The sequence below is a fragment of the Prionailurus bengalensis genome, chromosome B4, assembly GCF_016509475.1.
Source record: "Prionailurus bengalensis isolate Pbe53 chromosome B4, Fcat_Pben_1.1_paternal_pri, whole genome shotgun sequence".
NCBI classification, from domain to species: domain Eukaryota; kingdom Metazoa; phylum Chordata; class Mammalia; order Carnivora; family Felidae; genus Prionailurus; species Prionailurus bengalensis.
The window spans coordinates 34,295,459-34,311,272 of record NC_057358.1 but is presented as its reverse complement, the minus strand read 5'-3'; the positions used below and the strand labels follow the sequence as shown (position 1 = coordinate 34,311,272).

Sequence of the window (15,814 nt, the reverse complement as noted above, 5' to 3'; positions counted from 1 at the left end):
TAGGCCAATCATAATATCCCCTTTCCTTCTAGCCCACTGCAGGATATAGCATGTGACTAAGTCAGGCTAACCAGAGCCATTCTTGGGGATTCTCAGGGATAGTGAGGAAGGGCAGCCCTTCTCTGAGACTGCTATCTAGAAAGAAGATATAAATCTAATGCTTCAACTTTAATCTGACTTGAGTTTCTATTACTTGTTACCAAGTCTTATTTTATTACAGTATCAGAAAACTACAGTTATAGGGTGCCTGGGTGGCTCAGTCGGTTAAGAGTCCAACTTTGCCTCAGGTCATGATCTCGCAGCTCCTGAGTTTGAGCCCTGCGTGGGACTCTGTGCCGACAGCTAGGAGCCTGGAGCTTGCTTTGGATTCCGTGTCTCCCTCTCTCTCTGCCCCTTCTCAGCTCACATTCTGTCTCTGTCTCAAAAATAAATAAATGTAAGAAAAAAAAAGAAAACTACAGTTATAGTTACTTTCACTCCTTTCTTGTATTTTTTCCCCTGCATTAGTTTGCTTTTTTCTACAAAGTAGAATCCTAGATTTTAAAATACAGCTCAATAGGCTAACCTCCAGGGAATCCTCATTGACTTCTGCTACGGTACTCTATTTTAATAAAGAAAAGAGGCTTAGGTTTCAAAACAAGTCCCACAAGCCTAACCAAAAGGTAATTATCAAGAAAATTCCAGAAACTTGTTTTCTCTATAAATACAGTACAATATGATAGAAGGAATATGAGCTCTGAAGTCAGATCTCAGTTTAAATACTGTCTCAACGACTCAATAGGCATGTAAACTATTTAGCATTTTGAAGCATGTTTCTTCATGTAGAATATGAAGATAATACTCATAAGGTGAGATAAGTAAATGAGAGACCACATTATGTGTTATAGGTGCTCAATTAATGTCTCCTGCCTCAAACTCTTCCCACATTCAACTTGGTGGTACTTTTTGCTTCTTAGATTAATAACAAAAAGAGCTAATTAATTTTAATTATTATTTTATTATTTTTAAATACAATTTATTGTCAAATTTGTTTCCATACAACACCCAGTGCTCATCCCAACAAGTGCCCTCCTCCATGCCCATCACCCACTTTACCTTCTTCCCCACCCCCCGTCAACCCTCAGTTTGTTCTCAGTCCTTAAGAGTCTCTCTTATGGTTTGCCTCCCTCCCTCTCTGTAACTTTTTTCTTCCCCTTTCCCTCTCCCATGGTCTTCTGTTAAGTTTCTAAAGATCCACATACGAGTGAAAACATATGGTATCTGTCTTTCTCTGCCTGACTTATTTCACTTAGCATAATACCCTCCAGTTCCCTCCACATTGTTGCAAATGGCCAGATTTCATTCTCTCATTGCCAAGTAGTATTCCATTGTAAATATAAACCACATCTTCTTTATCCATTTGTCAGTTGATGGACATTTAGTCTCAAAAAGAGCTAATTTTTATGTAACATTTACCACATGCCAGATATGTATTATAACGTCTATCAATTAATTTAATCCTCAGAACTCAATAAGGTAGATATTATTATCCACCTTTTTCTAGTTGAGGCACAGAAGCGTTAAGCAACCTGCCCAAAGTGTCCCCTACTCAGTAAATCTCACAGAGGACTTGAACCTACTAGTAAGCTTGACTCCAAGACCTATACCTTTAGTCACTACACTATGATGCCTGTCTCAATTAGTGAATACAACCACGCTAATGTTATAAACTACCCACAAATTATGGTTGATTCAGTCAAGCCACTGATTTTAGATGATCTAAATAAATGAAATCTTGATAATTAACTATGGGAAAGACTAGAAAAAGAAATTGGAGGAAACAGATGGCTAAAGGACAAGCTTAAGCCAAAATGGGGCCATGCATTTATTCATTCAATAACTTACTGAGTGCCATTATAGGACAGGTACAAATCTAAACACTGAGAATGTTCCAGTCAAGAAGACAGACTAGTCTCTGCTCGGATGGAGCAGATAATATGTGAATAAGTACCAAGCAGTGATGAGTACTAGAGATCAGGAGGTCTGAAAAATGCCCCTCTGAGGGGAGAATATGTGAGTGAAGAAGTGAATGACAAAAAGCCCACCCTGTAAAGATTAGGGGGAAGTGTATTCCAGGAGAGGAGACAGTGCCAACTTCTAAGGTAAGCAGTGGCCTAATCATGTTTATGAAATGGAAAGAGACTAGTGTGGCAGGAGTATAGTGAGCTAGGGACAGGAAATGCAGGCTGGGGTAGACATGCAAAGCTCTCAGCCCCAGCAGATTCTATTCGTACTACAGCGGACCATAAGAGTACAAATCAGGAGGTTGCAAAAATCCGATTTACATCTTTTAAGATTCCTCGGTTGCTTTGTGGAAGCAGACTATAGGGGGCAATGGTGGAGGCAGGGAGATCAGTAGTCCAGGTGGAAGATGCAGAGTGTGGTCAGGGTGGTACTCGCAGAGACGGAGAGCAGTGGACTATTTTAGGCTTGTTGCTACCAATGGAGGCCCTTCACAAAACACCTTAGCCAGTAGGGTGTTTTCTCTCCTTGAGACGACAGGGAATGACCTGATGTACTGTCTGATTTAGAGCCCTTGTCTTAAGAGTTGGCAGCAGTTGAAAATAAGCGAGTATTTGGGAAGAGAAAGAAGATCTTAGTTTTTGGGTAAACTGCATCCTTTTAAAAGAGCTGAAGGGAAGACTAATTAGGGACAAGGGTAAAAAAAAGGTGGATGTTTCTCTAAAGTGTAAGATTCTCAGTTCACCTGTGTGGAGCTGACATGGGTCCAGAGTCACTAATCCCAGGAGGCCAACCTGGAAGGGATCCCAGAGGTCATTTAGTGCAAACCAGTACTTACTAGTTGTGTGAACTTGAACAAGCACTTACAACTTCTCTGAATTCACTTTCCTGATGTATATAAAATTGCAATAATAAAACTAGTTCTGTATAGGGTTGTTGTGAAGGCAGAATGACACAGTACATGTTAAAGAGCCCAGCATAGTGTGGGGGTTATTTCTTTCCTCCTACAAATGAGCTATGACTTTCCTGTCTTTTTCTTATCTGAGGGCCTTCAGTTAGATTTCTGAGTCACATGGTAATGTGGATGAACAACAGGCTAAAACTTCAGGAGCCCCAAAATTCCATTCTTTTCTCCAGTTCACTTGTCTTTTATCGTGGGGCTGAGCTGATGAAAAGTTTATCTGGGTTAGAATTTGGGGAGCTTGTTTGGATCCACTGTCCTCCCCGCCCCAGTGTCAACAACAAAGCACCAATCAGCCTCGTCTGTGCCCAGTGTCACAGTCATTTCCACCTGAGCTCCTGTCGTTCTCTTGCCTAGTATGCCATGTCTTCCTCTACTTGGCCATTTCATACTTCTCTCTCAGAGTCTCACCTAAGGTCAGTTAAGTCATTCCTAAAGGCTACTGAGCTTCATTGATTTCTTCTTCCTCTAAACTTCTACAAAGTTAAAATCTGTATGTCGTCTGTTAGCCCTTAATCATATACTCTTCATTGTTGTTGTTGCTCCATGTGCCCTGGTCTTATCATGCCCACCAGGATGTAAGCTCCTTGAGGAACATTTTACATTTCATCTGTAATCTCAAGAGAATGTGGCAAAGACAAGTACACAACAATCTATGGGCAAAAGTATTTGTAAATCAATTAATTGGCTGGACCTTGAGCGATCTTCTTTCTAGCCAGACTTCAGTAAAAGGCTAACTAAAATAACCCCAGCATCAAGGACAGTTAAAAGACACTGGATGGGCTCCATCTGCCAATCCCTACCCTTAGAAATCAGAGGCGTTACAGAAAGAGCAGGTGTGTAGGAATGGTGGAACAGAAAATTTGATACCTAAGAATATACTTTTGTTATTTAGTCAACTGTCTTAACTCTTCCCTGACTGGGTGGTGCTTTTTACTAAAGTTAAGGACCAGCTACCCCATAATGGTTAGAGTTAGCTTTTCTCAGTTCAGTACTTTGGCTGCTTTGTTGCTACTTCTGACAGAGCTGCCTATTTATTCATTATTAGCAGAGCCTGGATGACTAAAGTGACCACTGCCTAATGGTGGGGTCCCTCTCCTATGTGACATCACCTTACCATCTCCTCAGTCAAAAATTACCTACCAATATAATGGACATACCATAGTGTGATTTATAAGACATATATATGTAGTCATTCAGATAACCAAATATATTTCTCATGTATATTCGGTCTTCATCCAGTTTCTGACTCAGCTCCAAACCCTTGGAATTCCCCAAGTGTTGACAGAGATAAAAGTATCTTTGGCTGTAACAATTAATGTGACTTTTGGATCCCACCCAAGGGCAGGGGCTATTGCCAGGAGGACCAACCATGTGATTTGAGGGTTGGACTTCCAGGATACCTCTCAACCCCTCAAGGGAGATGGGCTGGAGACTGAATCAAACAATGGCCAATGACTTGGTCAAACATGACTACACAATGAAGCCTCCATAAAAACCCAAGAGGATGGGGTTCAGAGAATTTCCAAGTTGGCAAACATATAGAGATGTGGGGAAAGTGGTGCCCCTGGAGACGGCATGGAAGCTCTATGCCCTTTCCCTAGACCTTGCCCTATGTATCTCTTCATGTGGCTGTTGATTTGTTATCTTTTACCATATCCTTTAATAAACTGGTATGTAAGTGTTTTCCTGAGTTCTGTGAGCCACTCTAGCAAATGAGAAGAACCTAAGAAGGAGGTCGTTGGAACCCCCAATCTGTAGCTGGTGGTCAGAACCACAGGTAATAGCCTGGGGCTTATGACTAGTGTCTAAAGTAGGGGGCAAGGGACAGTATTACTGGCCTGAGCCCTTAACGTGTGGAATCTGATGCTATCTCTGGGTCGAGTAGTTAGTGTCAGAATTGAGCTGAATTCTTAGACACCCTGCTGATATTGGAGAATTACTTGGTATTGGGGCGGGGGTAGGGGACTCCACCACCCTGCCCCCACATTGGATTTGGGTCCAGGAATCCAAAAAGAGGGCACATAATGCCACCTCTATGAGGACTCCCATTAATCTAGATCTTTTCATTACTTTTGAATCAGTAAGCCTGCCTTTCAAGACATTCCTTCAGCATTCCATAGGAATGAGTGTAGTAGTCAGTTACTTTAAGGAGTTTTAAAGAGTCTTTAGATGGCAGGCATGCCAGCCTGCCTCTGTCTATTGGGCTTTATTAATTGTTTGCATAATTCTCCACCTTCTGCTCCATTAACGTCGTTCTATTTATAAAAGCAACAAACATTACAAAAGGCCAGGGCTTGGACACTGTAGTAAATTAGATTTAGATCCTGTGCTACAAACTCTCAATTCATCAGAGAAACGGTGATGCTAGAGAGAGGTGGGCATAATTCGGTCATCCTCAGGAAGCAAAAGTCTCAGAACCCGAAGGGCGTGAAATCTAGTTTCAATTTGCTGTTATTGATCAGAGGCAAGAAATGTGACTTCCATAGGCCTGTCATTTCCCCTTCTCTAAAGTAAAGACAAAAATACCTTATTCTCTTTGTGTCCCTTTTATCTTAAGATCCCACCCTGAGGTAAGAAAGCAAGTGTCTGTGAAGCCAGGGAAGTGATTTACATTAACGCATGCCATTCTCATTACCGTCATTACTGAGTAATGCTGTGCTACAGCTTGGTGACTTTAGGGAAATATTTATAAGAAAGAGTCTTAGAGAAAAAATAAAGAGTAGAGGGAGATGGATGGGAAGGGTTAGGAGAGGCAGAAAAAATGTATATATAAGAATGCAGTAAAAGCCCTAAGGTCAGCTCACGTGGAAAAAAGTGCCCCTAAGCTCAGTTTCTAAGTATGGCCTCAAGTGCAAATAGACTCACCATCCTCGATGTCATAGGCGTAAGCCGAGAGGCGCAGGGTAGTGGCGCAGTACTCGCATTTGAAGCAGCTCCGATGGAAGAACTTGCCCTCAGCACTCAGCCTCTCCATCACGTAGACCCGCTTCTGACAGAAGTAGCACGTGTCGCTGCCTCCTAAGTTCTGTGGGAACTCCTTCTTTATCGAGCCCTGTAATGGGGGATGGTAGAAGATCTGTCAGAGCCAACACTTCTTAGACTCACCTCCTGGAGGTGCACGACCCTCTCCATATGTGAAACTAACCCTCACTAAGCAATGTTGTTTTGAGACAGACTGCGATGGCTCACTTTATTATTGGCTCTCCCGAAGAACAATGGCACTACTGCAGTGACTGTCACATGTGCCCTCTATATAGCAATCGGCATTAGCTGGGTTCTGAATCGATGTTAATCAACACCCAGGAGGAATCCCCAGTTGGTTTTACACAATTTCATAACAAACCAAATTATTTTGACAGAATTGTGTTTTGAAGGTAGCATAAAAATACCTACTCAGAGTTCACGTCGTTCTACATGAATGTGGGCCTCCAGGACTCCAGAGCAAACAATCACTTTTACAGATACTAAGTATGTTTTTCCACACAACATTCTAAACAGCCAGTCAGTCCTAGAAATTCAGTTACAAACTTCAGATATCTTTAAAAAAAGTTACCGCATGGCATATATTAGGTATATATGTTACTAAGCTACTTAGAATAAACCAGGTTTATTTACCACAGCTGTGCTATATCTAGACAGACGGTGCCCTTAATATATCTCTTACCAGTTCCTTCTTGTCTAGAAGGGTTTTGGGCTGTTCTTTCCTTTGAAGCTGATTGGCTATCTGCTCAGCCAATGAGCTCACTCCGCCAGTGTACATCTTTATATACTTCTATTGGTTGGAGATTATAAAATGACCAGAATGATGGAAAATGAGAAGGAAAAAAAAAAATAAATTAAGAAGACAGGGGGAAAAAAATCTTTGAAAGGTATAAAATGAATACAAGGTGCAGCAGCAAACCATGCCAACACAGTGCCCACAAGCAGGGAAACTTGGTGGTCAGAAAAATGGGTGTCAACGTCCACACAGAGGTATCAGCAGAGGTAAAAGTAATGCCTGCAGGAATAATTAAACTCAGTAAGGGAGAACTTAGTCTTCCATGTCTTTTCGGAGCATACAGTTCAGGGAGGTGGGAAGACAGGATGGATACAAATATAGAACAGAGTAAGAAGGGCCTATACCCTAGTGACTCAAATTACATACAAAGAATTCAAGAGGAATAACTCCCACCCACACGGCACATGTCCAGATTAACATTATGTTTCAAGTTGGGTCTAGGAGAGGGCTTGGCAAGTTATTTCACCATTTAGAAAAAAAACTGAGCTTGGGGTGCCAGGGTGGCTCAGTTGGTTAAGCGTCTGACTTCGGCTCAGGTCATGATCTCGTGGTTTGTGGGTTCGAGCCCTGCGTTGGGCTCTGTGCTGACAGCTCAGAGCTTGGAGCCTGCTTTGGATTCTGTCTCCCTCTCTCTCTCTGCCCCTCCACCACTTGCACTCTGCCTCTCTCTCTCTCAAAAACAAATAAACATAAAAGACATAAAAAGAAAGAAAGAAAGAAAGAAAGAAAGAAAGAAAGAAAGAAAGAAAGAAAGAAAGAAAGAAAGAAAGAAAGAAACTAAGCTCACACTTGCAAGGCTGATTCTCCACTTGGGTAAAAGATGCCAACAGCCTAGTATTACTCGTGATGATCACCTTCCTCCTATTAATGCTTCACTCATAACCCCCGTCATATGCATCAAATATTTCTGAGCTTTATCTGGAAGAATCCTTCTCAGTCCATTCTCCCTGTTAATATTTATCTGTTCTACCCAGGCACTAAGGCCAAAGTGTTCTAGACTGGGCAGGGCATCTTAAACACAGCTGCAGGAGGCTAACACCTGGAGCCATGCAGACAAGTTGCTTAGTTTAGTCTTGGGAAGTCAGGAAGTCAGGAAGTCTTGGGAAGTTTCTAGTCCAAGAGGGATTATTTTTTCATAGGTTGGAAAAAGAAAAGAAAAAAAAAAATCCAACCAATTCAATCCTCTTTCTAGCAATGTTGAAGAAGTAACAAGCAAAACTACAAAATTTCAATTGTAAGCCTTCCTGCTAGGCAGCCTAGCTTTGAGCCTGTCCCAAGGACTGAGGTCAAAGTCTTGCTGACAGTCCTTTAGAGACTCCCAAGGTCACCCTTCCATGTGGAGATGGCCAGGACACCTAGTGTGCATGACTCTCCTCTCATAAACTGTGTGGAATAAGAGAACTGCCTAATGAGTTTGGGGAGCCCTGTAATTCTGACTGAGAAAAACACTCCAGGAGCAGTTGTCTTGGGGATGTCCACAACCCTGTCAGGAAGTGGTTTGAATGGACAACACACAAAGCCAGGTGTGAGAGAATCACTGGCCTGAGCAATGGCGTGCCCTGGGCTGAGAAGGGACAAACAAGAGAAGTGCTCCAGGGGTGGGGGGACAGGGGGAACTAGCTCTATGTGAACACGAGAATAACAGAAGCACAGATGAGCAAACAATTCTCCAAGGTTCAGTTGGAACTGAGGAGTCAATTCTATTTTTCAATTTAAAATAAGGAGATTTCCAAGGATTGGTGTCATTTGTTCATTAACTCCACAGCTTATACCCATTAATGGTTGAGAAAAACAAGTGGCTCTAAGATCTAAACCTTCTTTAGATTAGAGCTGTTAGGGAAACTTACTCCTGGAACAGACTGACACCAGGCAGAGCTGAGCAGGTCACTTAACAGCTGACACCGAGGGTGCAGAAAGTGAGGGTGTAGGCCAGATGCCACCCCTGAGGCTGGGACACTGAGCAAGCTCTGGATCCTCACTGCTCGGCCAGGACCCTTCCCTCCCACCAGAAACTGGCATCCTCAGCAAAATACAGCCCAGGGCTGCCTGCGTGCAAAGGCATTTGTCACATTCAGTTCTCAGCAATGCGGTAATAATGACAAGCATCCCCCCAAGAGAGGTGGAAACTCAAGTTCTATTTTCTTCTGGCATGAATAGCAGATGGTATCCTTCTCCCCACTCTTAAGAAACAGTCTAAATGTGGCAATTGCTGGACTTATACTTTTGCTGCCACACATGCATATGTTTCCACACACGTACCACACAGACTGCTCGAGGACAGGAAACATAAACAGAAAGGGCAAAAGGATCCGCCAACCTCTCTCTAAACTACTCTATAGCTGGATCAGTTCCACTGTGGGAAATACCAGGGTTCACTCTTCAAGTGATTACAATGCAAGAGGCACCCACAATACTGCATATTCACCACTCCATTTAAGAGATTTAATTACGTTATTGTTCATATTTTTTAATACATATCCATACGAAGACATTTGGAATTTAAAGTTAATGGCTGAAAAATGTTTGTTGTTATTTTATATAGTTGAAATATAATAGAAGTGGGTTTACTGTGACAGAATTTGTTACAATGAAAGCTAGCAGCCTCTTTAACTTTGGTGTATGCCTACAGACCTCACATGCAAAACCGACAGACAACACACACACACACACACACACACACACACACACACACACGTGGATTCCCACAGAAGACAGGCCAAAGTTAAGAGCTCTGCAACCTCCCTCAGGCCTGATGACATTTGTGTAGGTGAACTGAGGACAGGCTGGAGAGCAAAGAGCTTTGCCAAGTTCCAGGCTGTGCTACCTGTCGGAGAGAGTCAGAGGAGGGAGAGGCGGGGCGGTTGGAGGAGCGAAGACTAAGAGAAAGCTCCCACTGGTCAACAAAAAATCGGCGAGAAGGTTCAGGCTCTGGCTACAAAATACAAGATGGAGAAAAAATAATCAAAGGAAATGTTAAATAAAAAGTTACACACTGACCTGAATGTAAGGAATTTGGGAGTTTTAGACCTTTACCTAAGTAACTAATGCAGTAAAAAGACATTCTTAGTTCCCAAAGGTGTGAATGGCTCATTCAAAGCTTCCATTTTACTTTCAGCTCGCTCACCCTTGCCTCATGCTTACAGTGAAGCTCGCTCTGGAACATGGTCACTGTAGACATGAGCCGTCTCTGAAAGCCTTGTCTTCTCTTGCTTGGTGGTTTTACTCCATCCACCCCAAGTGGATAATGCTGCCTGCCAGCCAGGAGGAGACAGAGGCCAGGGGCTATGTCCTGCTCACACACCCACTTTATGTCCTCTGTAGAGACCCTCACAGACTTGAGCTGGGAATTCTCCTAGGCAGAAGGAGACTGTACCACCTCATCACTCCACTGGCCTTACAAACAGCAAACAATAGCAATAGCAAATCTAGAATGAAGTTTACTCCTCCATAAAGGCCAGAAATGTGGCTTTGCCTCTTCCTATTGCTAGTGCTCAGAGAAACTCTGCCTGCCAAGGAGCCAGCCAAATCCCAGCAATGATCAGGAGAAAAGATCCCAAGTCCTCTGCACTGCATGCAGCATGTGTTGCAAAAGTAAGCTGGCATCTTCCTCGGTGGTGGGCCCATGCAGCCAGGAACTGTCCAGTCCCCAGAGAGGGAGAAGGGGCCCGAGAGCTCTGGCAAGTGATAACTGCTCAGTTTCCTACAAGGTTCAGGATGAAATACTTGCAGGGTGGAGGGAAGAACTGTCATGGTAAGAGAAGCCCTCTGCCCCTCTAGCTCCAAGCAGATCCGTCACACCCCCAATTTAGTCCCTCACTAAATTCACAGCTTTGAGCGGTGACAAAGTGGAGTGTAACCATCCCTGCTCCAGATTCTCAGCCAGCTCACTGGCCCTCAGCTCAGCACTTGGGGCAGGCTCAGAAACACAGGCCCAAGGGGGAGATCTCTGTAGAAGAGTATCACCCACCCGAGAGAAATAAGAGAGAAGGCAACTCTCCCAGGGATGGCAAAGCAGTGAAACTAATGGGAAGACTCAGGGGTGGGGGTGGGGGTGGGGGGTGGATAGGAGCAGGTGAGTGCACAGGCAAGATTATGGAATAGTGGACAGAAAATCCTGGAAGAGCACACATACAGTAACCCTTATAAGTATCTAGACAGGACCCCTGCAGTGAAGAATCTGGAAACCAATACATTGGGAAAATGAAAGAAAATTCCCTGCAAACCTTCTTGCTTCCTGAGCTCAAAATCCTACCTTTCTTCTGGGGGCATTGTAGCCCTAGACTTTTGACAATTTCTCCCTGCCCATCTCTCCTTTTATTTTACACACTTCCCTCTATTCTTCTTCGCTTAGGCACTGCTTCATTAAAAATCATCAGGGTCTCATTAACTATGCATTCCCTGAAATGTAGGGCTTGCCCTTCTTTGTGAAAATACCTACTTTTCTTTTTGAGGGGAATACAGCCTGGGAAGAAGGAAGAAAGAGGCTGGGCACACAGTGCTCATGGTAGGAAGCAGCCCCAAAAGAAGTGAAGAAAGCAGAGCTGGGCCGTGCGTAAGGAGATGAAATGGACACCCTCCTTCCACTTCGGCCCCGGTCTCTCTCCCTAAGCCAGCACCGATCCATGCATGGTCCTGGCAGCACAGATTGCCTCCTTCTTGCTTGGTGACGGGGTGTAAGAATACAGCACTAGCTTCCTTCGCAGTGACTGTATTTCTCAGAGAGCAAAGGCAGAAGGAGAGGTAAAAATAAAAGAAAAAAGCCCCATGTGAAATTAACAGTTACAGAGGATTCTTCACTCTTGCTGCAGAGCTTAACTCACTCAGGGATCAGGTTTAAGGGTAACAGTAACCACCAAAAGTTTCAGAAAATAAGCAGGCTTTTAAAAATGGGCATCTCTGCTATTCATCAAATTATATAATGGCCAGGTATAATCACTAGATCCCCCTTCAGTTTTTCAGAAGAGACCCACTAAAGCTTTTCATTACACACCCTTGTCACCACCTTCCTTCCCCTCCATCAGTTCTTCATACTTGAAAAATCCCCACACCAGTAAGAGCTTTGGCTCTCTCATTATTTCTACCTCAAGATCCCCGAATGTCCAAAGATATAAGCAAATCCCACCCACTTACTGATCTCTGTGCTGGGCAGATGAATGCTCTCCTGTGAATGCTATTTACATGAGTCAACACGGTTAAGCAACAAGAATTCTTGCTCTTGGCTGAGTGACAAGAGTGTGCACAAAGCAAGGGGAGAGGGGACCATCCCCACCTTCCCTCTGCCCCACCACCACAGCGTGCCCCGTCCGTTTGGCTCTCAGCATCCCATGCCATGATTCATGCTCTTTTACCCTCTCATGGTGGGGACTCTGCTTGCCACGGCTGTCAGCATCAAGATCCCTGTACGTCTGTTAATAACAAAGTAGAGACTTAAGCTCCATCCAAATGTTCTATGTGGACCTACTAAGTGACAGTGCCAGATATTCAGAATTCATTTCAACACATACCCCTGCCCCTGACAGATCCCCACCCCAGGAAACCACAATCCCATCTAAATCAAATCCCATGATCCCAGGACAACTTTCTGTCCAGCACTCTGTCCATCTGGCCTCCAGTGAGGTCAGCCACACAAATAAAGAACTATGGTTAGTACAAAAGTGGAACAAACATATTTCTTTCACACAGTGGCACAAGATCAGAGGCATTAAATGGAAGGTTTAAAATGAGAAGCTGGTTAGGAGGGTGAAAGGGTGAAGCTTTCCACAACAAGATATTAGAAAGGAAAGGTGGGGAGATGGAAACTGCCTGGAACAAATGGCCATTAAACAGTCCAGAGGAAACTCCAGGATGGGGAGTGGTCCCTGAATAGGCATATGGGACCAAAGCATCATTTATTAAAGGGAGAAGTGGATGACGACTGGAAGCATCTTCAGTCAACAGATAGGAATATGTACATGATAGGCATGGAAATCCTGAAGACAGGCATATGGCTGCCTCTACGGACCCAAGGAAACAACTATCAGCAATTGTGTGGGAAAAGGGAAGGCCACTCTCATCACTCTTTGGATTACTGGTGAGGATTCAGCCTATGGCCTTGTACTGGTGGAAGAACTAATCCAAAGCCTCTAATGTGGCCCACAAACATAATGGTCTCCACAGGAAGGATGAGGCCACAGGTTGGGTTCCAGAGTCACACCACTCATATTCAATTCCTGGCTCCATTACTTACTGTGTGAACTTGTACAAAGTACTTGGCCTCCCTACCCTATGCCTCAGTCTCATCTGCAACATGGAGATAATAGTACCTGCTGTAGGGTTACTGGGAGAACTGATGGAGGTAACACAACAAGAACTGAGAATGCCGCCTGGGACTAAGTGTTAGTTATTATGTAGAGACAAGGCATAGGGTAATTACTCAGTCTACAATGGCTGAATTCTTAGGCCCAGGGACACAGTGTGGGCCTTTAACAATCAGACACATTACTCAGGGGTCCCTTTTAAATAGGCCACTTAGTTGAGAAAATGTCTTTCCATAGATCCTGCCTTTAAAATTAGTATTTTATTTTATAGAAATATCCTACAAAGGTCAATTTCTATTCTATAAATATACTTTATTAATGTATGCTTATTATCCTCTTTAATCATGTCTGTGGTTAACTGCTCTATAATGCATTTTCAAATGGTCTGCCTAGAGTGTGAGTGGGGCAGATGGGAAGGACAGGTGTTTGCTGGCATAAGCTGGATAAGTGAGAGGCAGGGCTCTCAAAACCAGAAGGAACCAAACTCGTAATATAGTGAGGCCCTATAAAAAGCTTCCAAAAGCCCATCCTAATTATATATCCTTGGGCAGCAAGACAAAAGTGGCTGCTTTAAATGAGGTTATATAAAAATGTGTTGTTCCCCAGGGCTTTTTGGACCTTGTATCTGTGACAAATATAGTTTAAGTTTTAGTCTGTGCTTGCATAGTTGTTCTCCTATGATGTGGGACTAGATTAAACCAGGGTTTGAATATATTAAGTGCTATCCTGAGGTCTAATTGGAAATTGTTCATCTGTAGCAAAAAAGGTGCTTCTGCTACAAATGATCTTTCTGTTTTTTGATTGTTATTTCTGAAAAGAGGGAGTTCTGATTTGGTCTCTACCCTAGCCACCTACACAGGCAGGCAGGAAGACACAGACGAGGACCACGGAGCATGCAAAGAAGATCACCTGCTGGCTGCCAGGCGCCCGACAGGGAGGTGGAGAAGGGGGAGGAGAGAGTGTGATCACTTTTTTGGGGCAGGTCCGAGAACACTCCTTTTCCCGTCGCTTTTACACCAACAGACATAAACAGAGAGAACACTGGTGAAACAGGAGCCATGTTTTGGCTGGTTCTAGAAAGACTAAAGGGCATCTGCCAAAACCATCCCTCCCTTGCCTCTCCATCCTCAACAGCAATCACTGTATGTTTAGGGAGGATGGCTTGTCACAGTCGATCGTTGGCCTCTGGGTCACACTTGCGCTGTTTGGTAAGTACAGACCACATGGGTAATCTCCGCAGCTGGCCTTGGGGTCAGAACTTGCAGTGTAACACTTTCTAAATGCCAGGGATCAAGGGTATATTCTTTGTGAGTTTTATCAGAGAAGCTGAGGACAGAAGAAATGGGCTTGGATGTAAGTAGAGAGAAAGGGCACACAGGCCAAATAGCACGAGGGGAGCATGAAGACTGTCTCCTGATGGCTCAGTCACCTCTACACCCACCAGCAGCAAAGCAGCACTCTCCTTGAGGGCTCACCCAAGACAAAACCCTGCCATGGCTTCCCTCTTCTCAGTCCCCTCATTCACGCTCAAAAGGTTCTGGAAAACTACCAAGGAAATACAAGAAAGTACAGGAAACAGAATATAAAACTTATATATCTTTCACTAACCGAACACCACACATATCCATGGATTATTTCCCCATTTTGCCCCTCTCCATTGTACTCCCTTCCTATGAATCTATGATTTAGAGAACTCTTCAGTACTTAGGGAACAATGACTTATTTCTAGGCCAGAGGAATCCTCCATTTCCTCATGACCAGAATGACCATGTGGGGCAGCACACAGGTGAAGTATGGGAGGGAAAGAAGAGGTTGTGAGGCGAGGGGAAAGAGCCCCATCATCTATTCCAACTTCACATGATGACTTACTTCCAAACGAAGGCTGGTTGCCTGCAGGATGCATTTCTGAGATCAAAAGGTAGAAGGGTGGGGAAGGAAGGGCCAAAGTGTTTACACAGGAAGGTAAAAAAGAGAAGTCACTGGCAAGCAAAATTGTTATTCATTTTTCCTCTTCCATACCATGACCTAAGTGAAAACTGATCCTTGTGCCAACTCAGCCACCATGGCTGTGCTTGCCACACCCTCCTGCCTCAATCCAAACCTCTTCAAGAAAAACAAAAAGTGAGTCATGGGAAGGTATTGCCAGTCAACCCCTCAATCCTAAAGGGAGAGAAACAGGGTTGCAGACAGGATGAGTCAGAAGCAGAGGGCCAGTGGAGCACACCACTGGAGTTCTTCTGTTCCCACATTTCTGGAGCATGTGGCACTGCCTGCCAAGGTTCTCTTTTAGGAGATAAATTTACAAGGCCAAGACTCATGATGCCACCCCTGATTAGTGCTGAGAAAAAATTACATGTAACTGTGAGTTGCAGTTCTTTCACAGCCAAGTAAACTCACGTTCCCAACTCCATAGAACAATGATCTAACAGGATTTTCATTGTTCATGGTTTTTCACTTACCAAGATCTACCCAGATACCCTTTCCACTGTAATCTCTGGTACCCACTCCATAGAACCCAGGTTTGACTTCAATGGCTCTATTCTGCTACCCAAAGAGCCTGGCAATATTCTGCTTCATTGACTGTAATCATATATTACCCAGATGACAACCTAGCTATATGTCTCCATGTAGCACCCCATATAAGGTTAGAGGTCACCAGATGTTTCACAAACAGGTCCACAAACACCAAGCTCTTGTCTTGATGCCCCTTTGGTACAGTTCCATCAGGTGATGAGCTGATGTACCAGTCTTCACCAGGACAGGGGCCTCAGCTGA

At 43.9% G+C, this 15,814-nt stretch overlaps 1 protein-coding gene across 23 annotated transcripts in view; it reads right to left on the bottom strand.

Annotated features, from left to right (window-relative positions):
* MICAL3 (microtubule associated monooxygenase, calponin and LIM domain containing 3) overlaps nucleotides 1–15,814 on the bottom strand; it is a 229,304-nt gene that overhangs the window by 83,795 nt on the left and 129,695 nt on the right. For 15 of the 23 annotated variants that reach the window (XR_006294767.1, XR_006294768.1, XM_043564904.1 and 12 more), the window contains exons 18-22: nucleotides 13,949–14,047; nucleotides 12,092–12,148; nucleotides 9,568–9,675; nucleotides 6,630–6,737; nucleotides 5,831–6,017 (exon numbers count right to left, since the gene is read on the bottom strand). Coding sequence is in view for 21 of the 23 variants with exons in the window: in XM_043564904.1 (XP_043420839.1) it covers nucleotides 5,831–6,017; nucleotides 6,630–6,737; nucleotides 9,568–9,675; nucleotides 12,092–12,148; nucleotides 13,949–14,047 (559 nt within the window). In the remaining 2 variants the exon portion in view is untranslated. The remainder of the gene's footprint in view (nucleotides 1–5,830; nucleotides 6,018–6,629; nucleotides 6,738–9,567; nucleotides 9,676–12,091; nucleotides 12,149–13,948; nucleotides 14,048–15,814) is intronic. The other 8 variants (XM_043564917.1, XM_043564921.1, XM_043564920.1 and 5 more) reach the window with 2 other exon arrangements.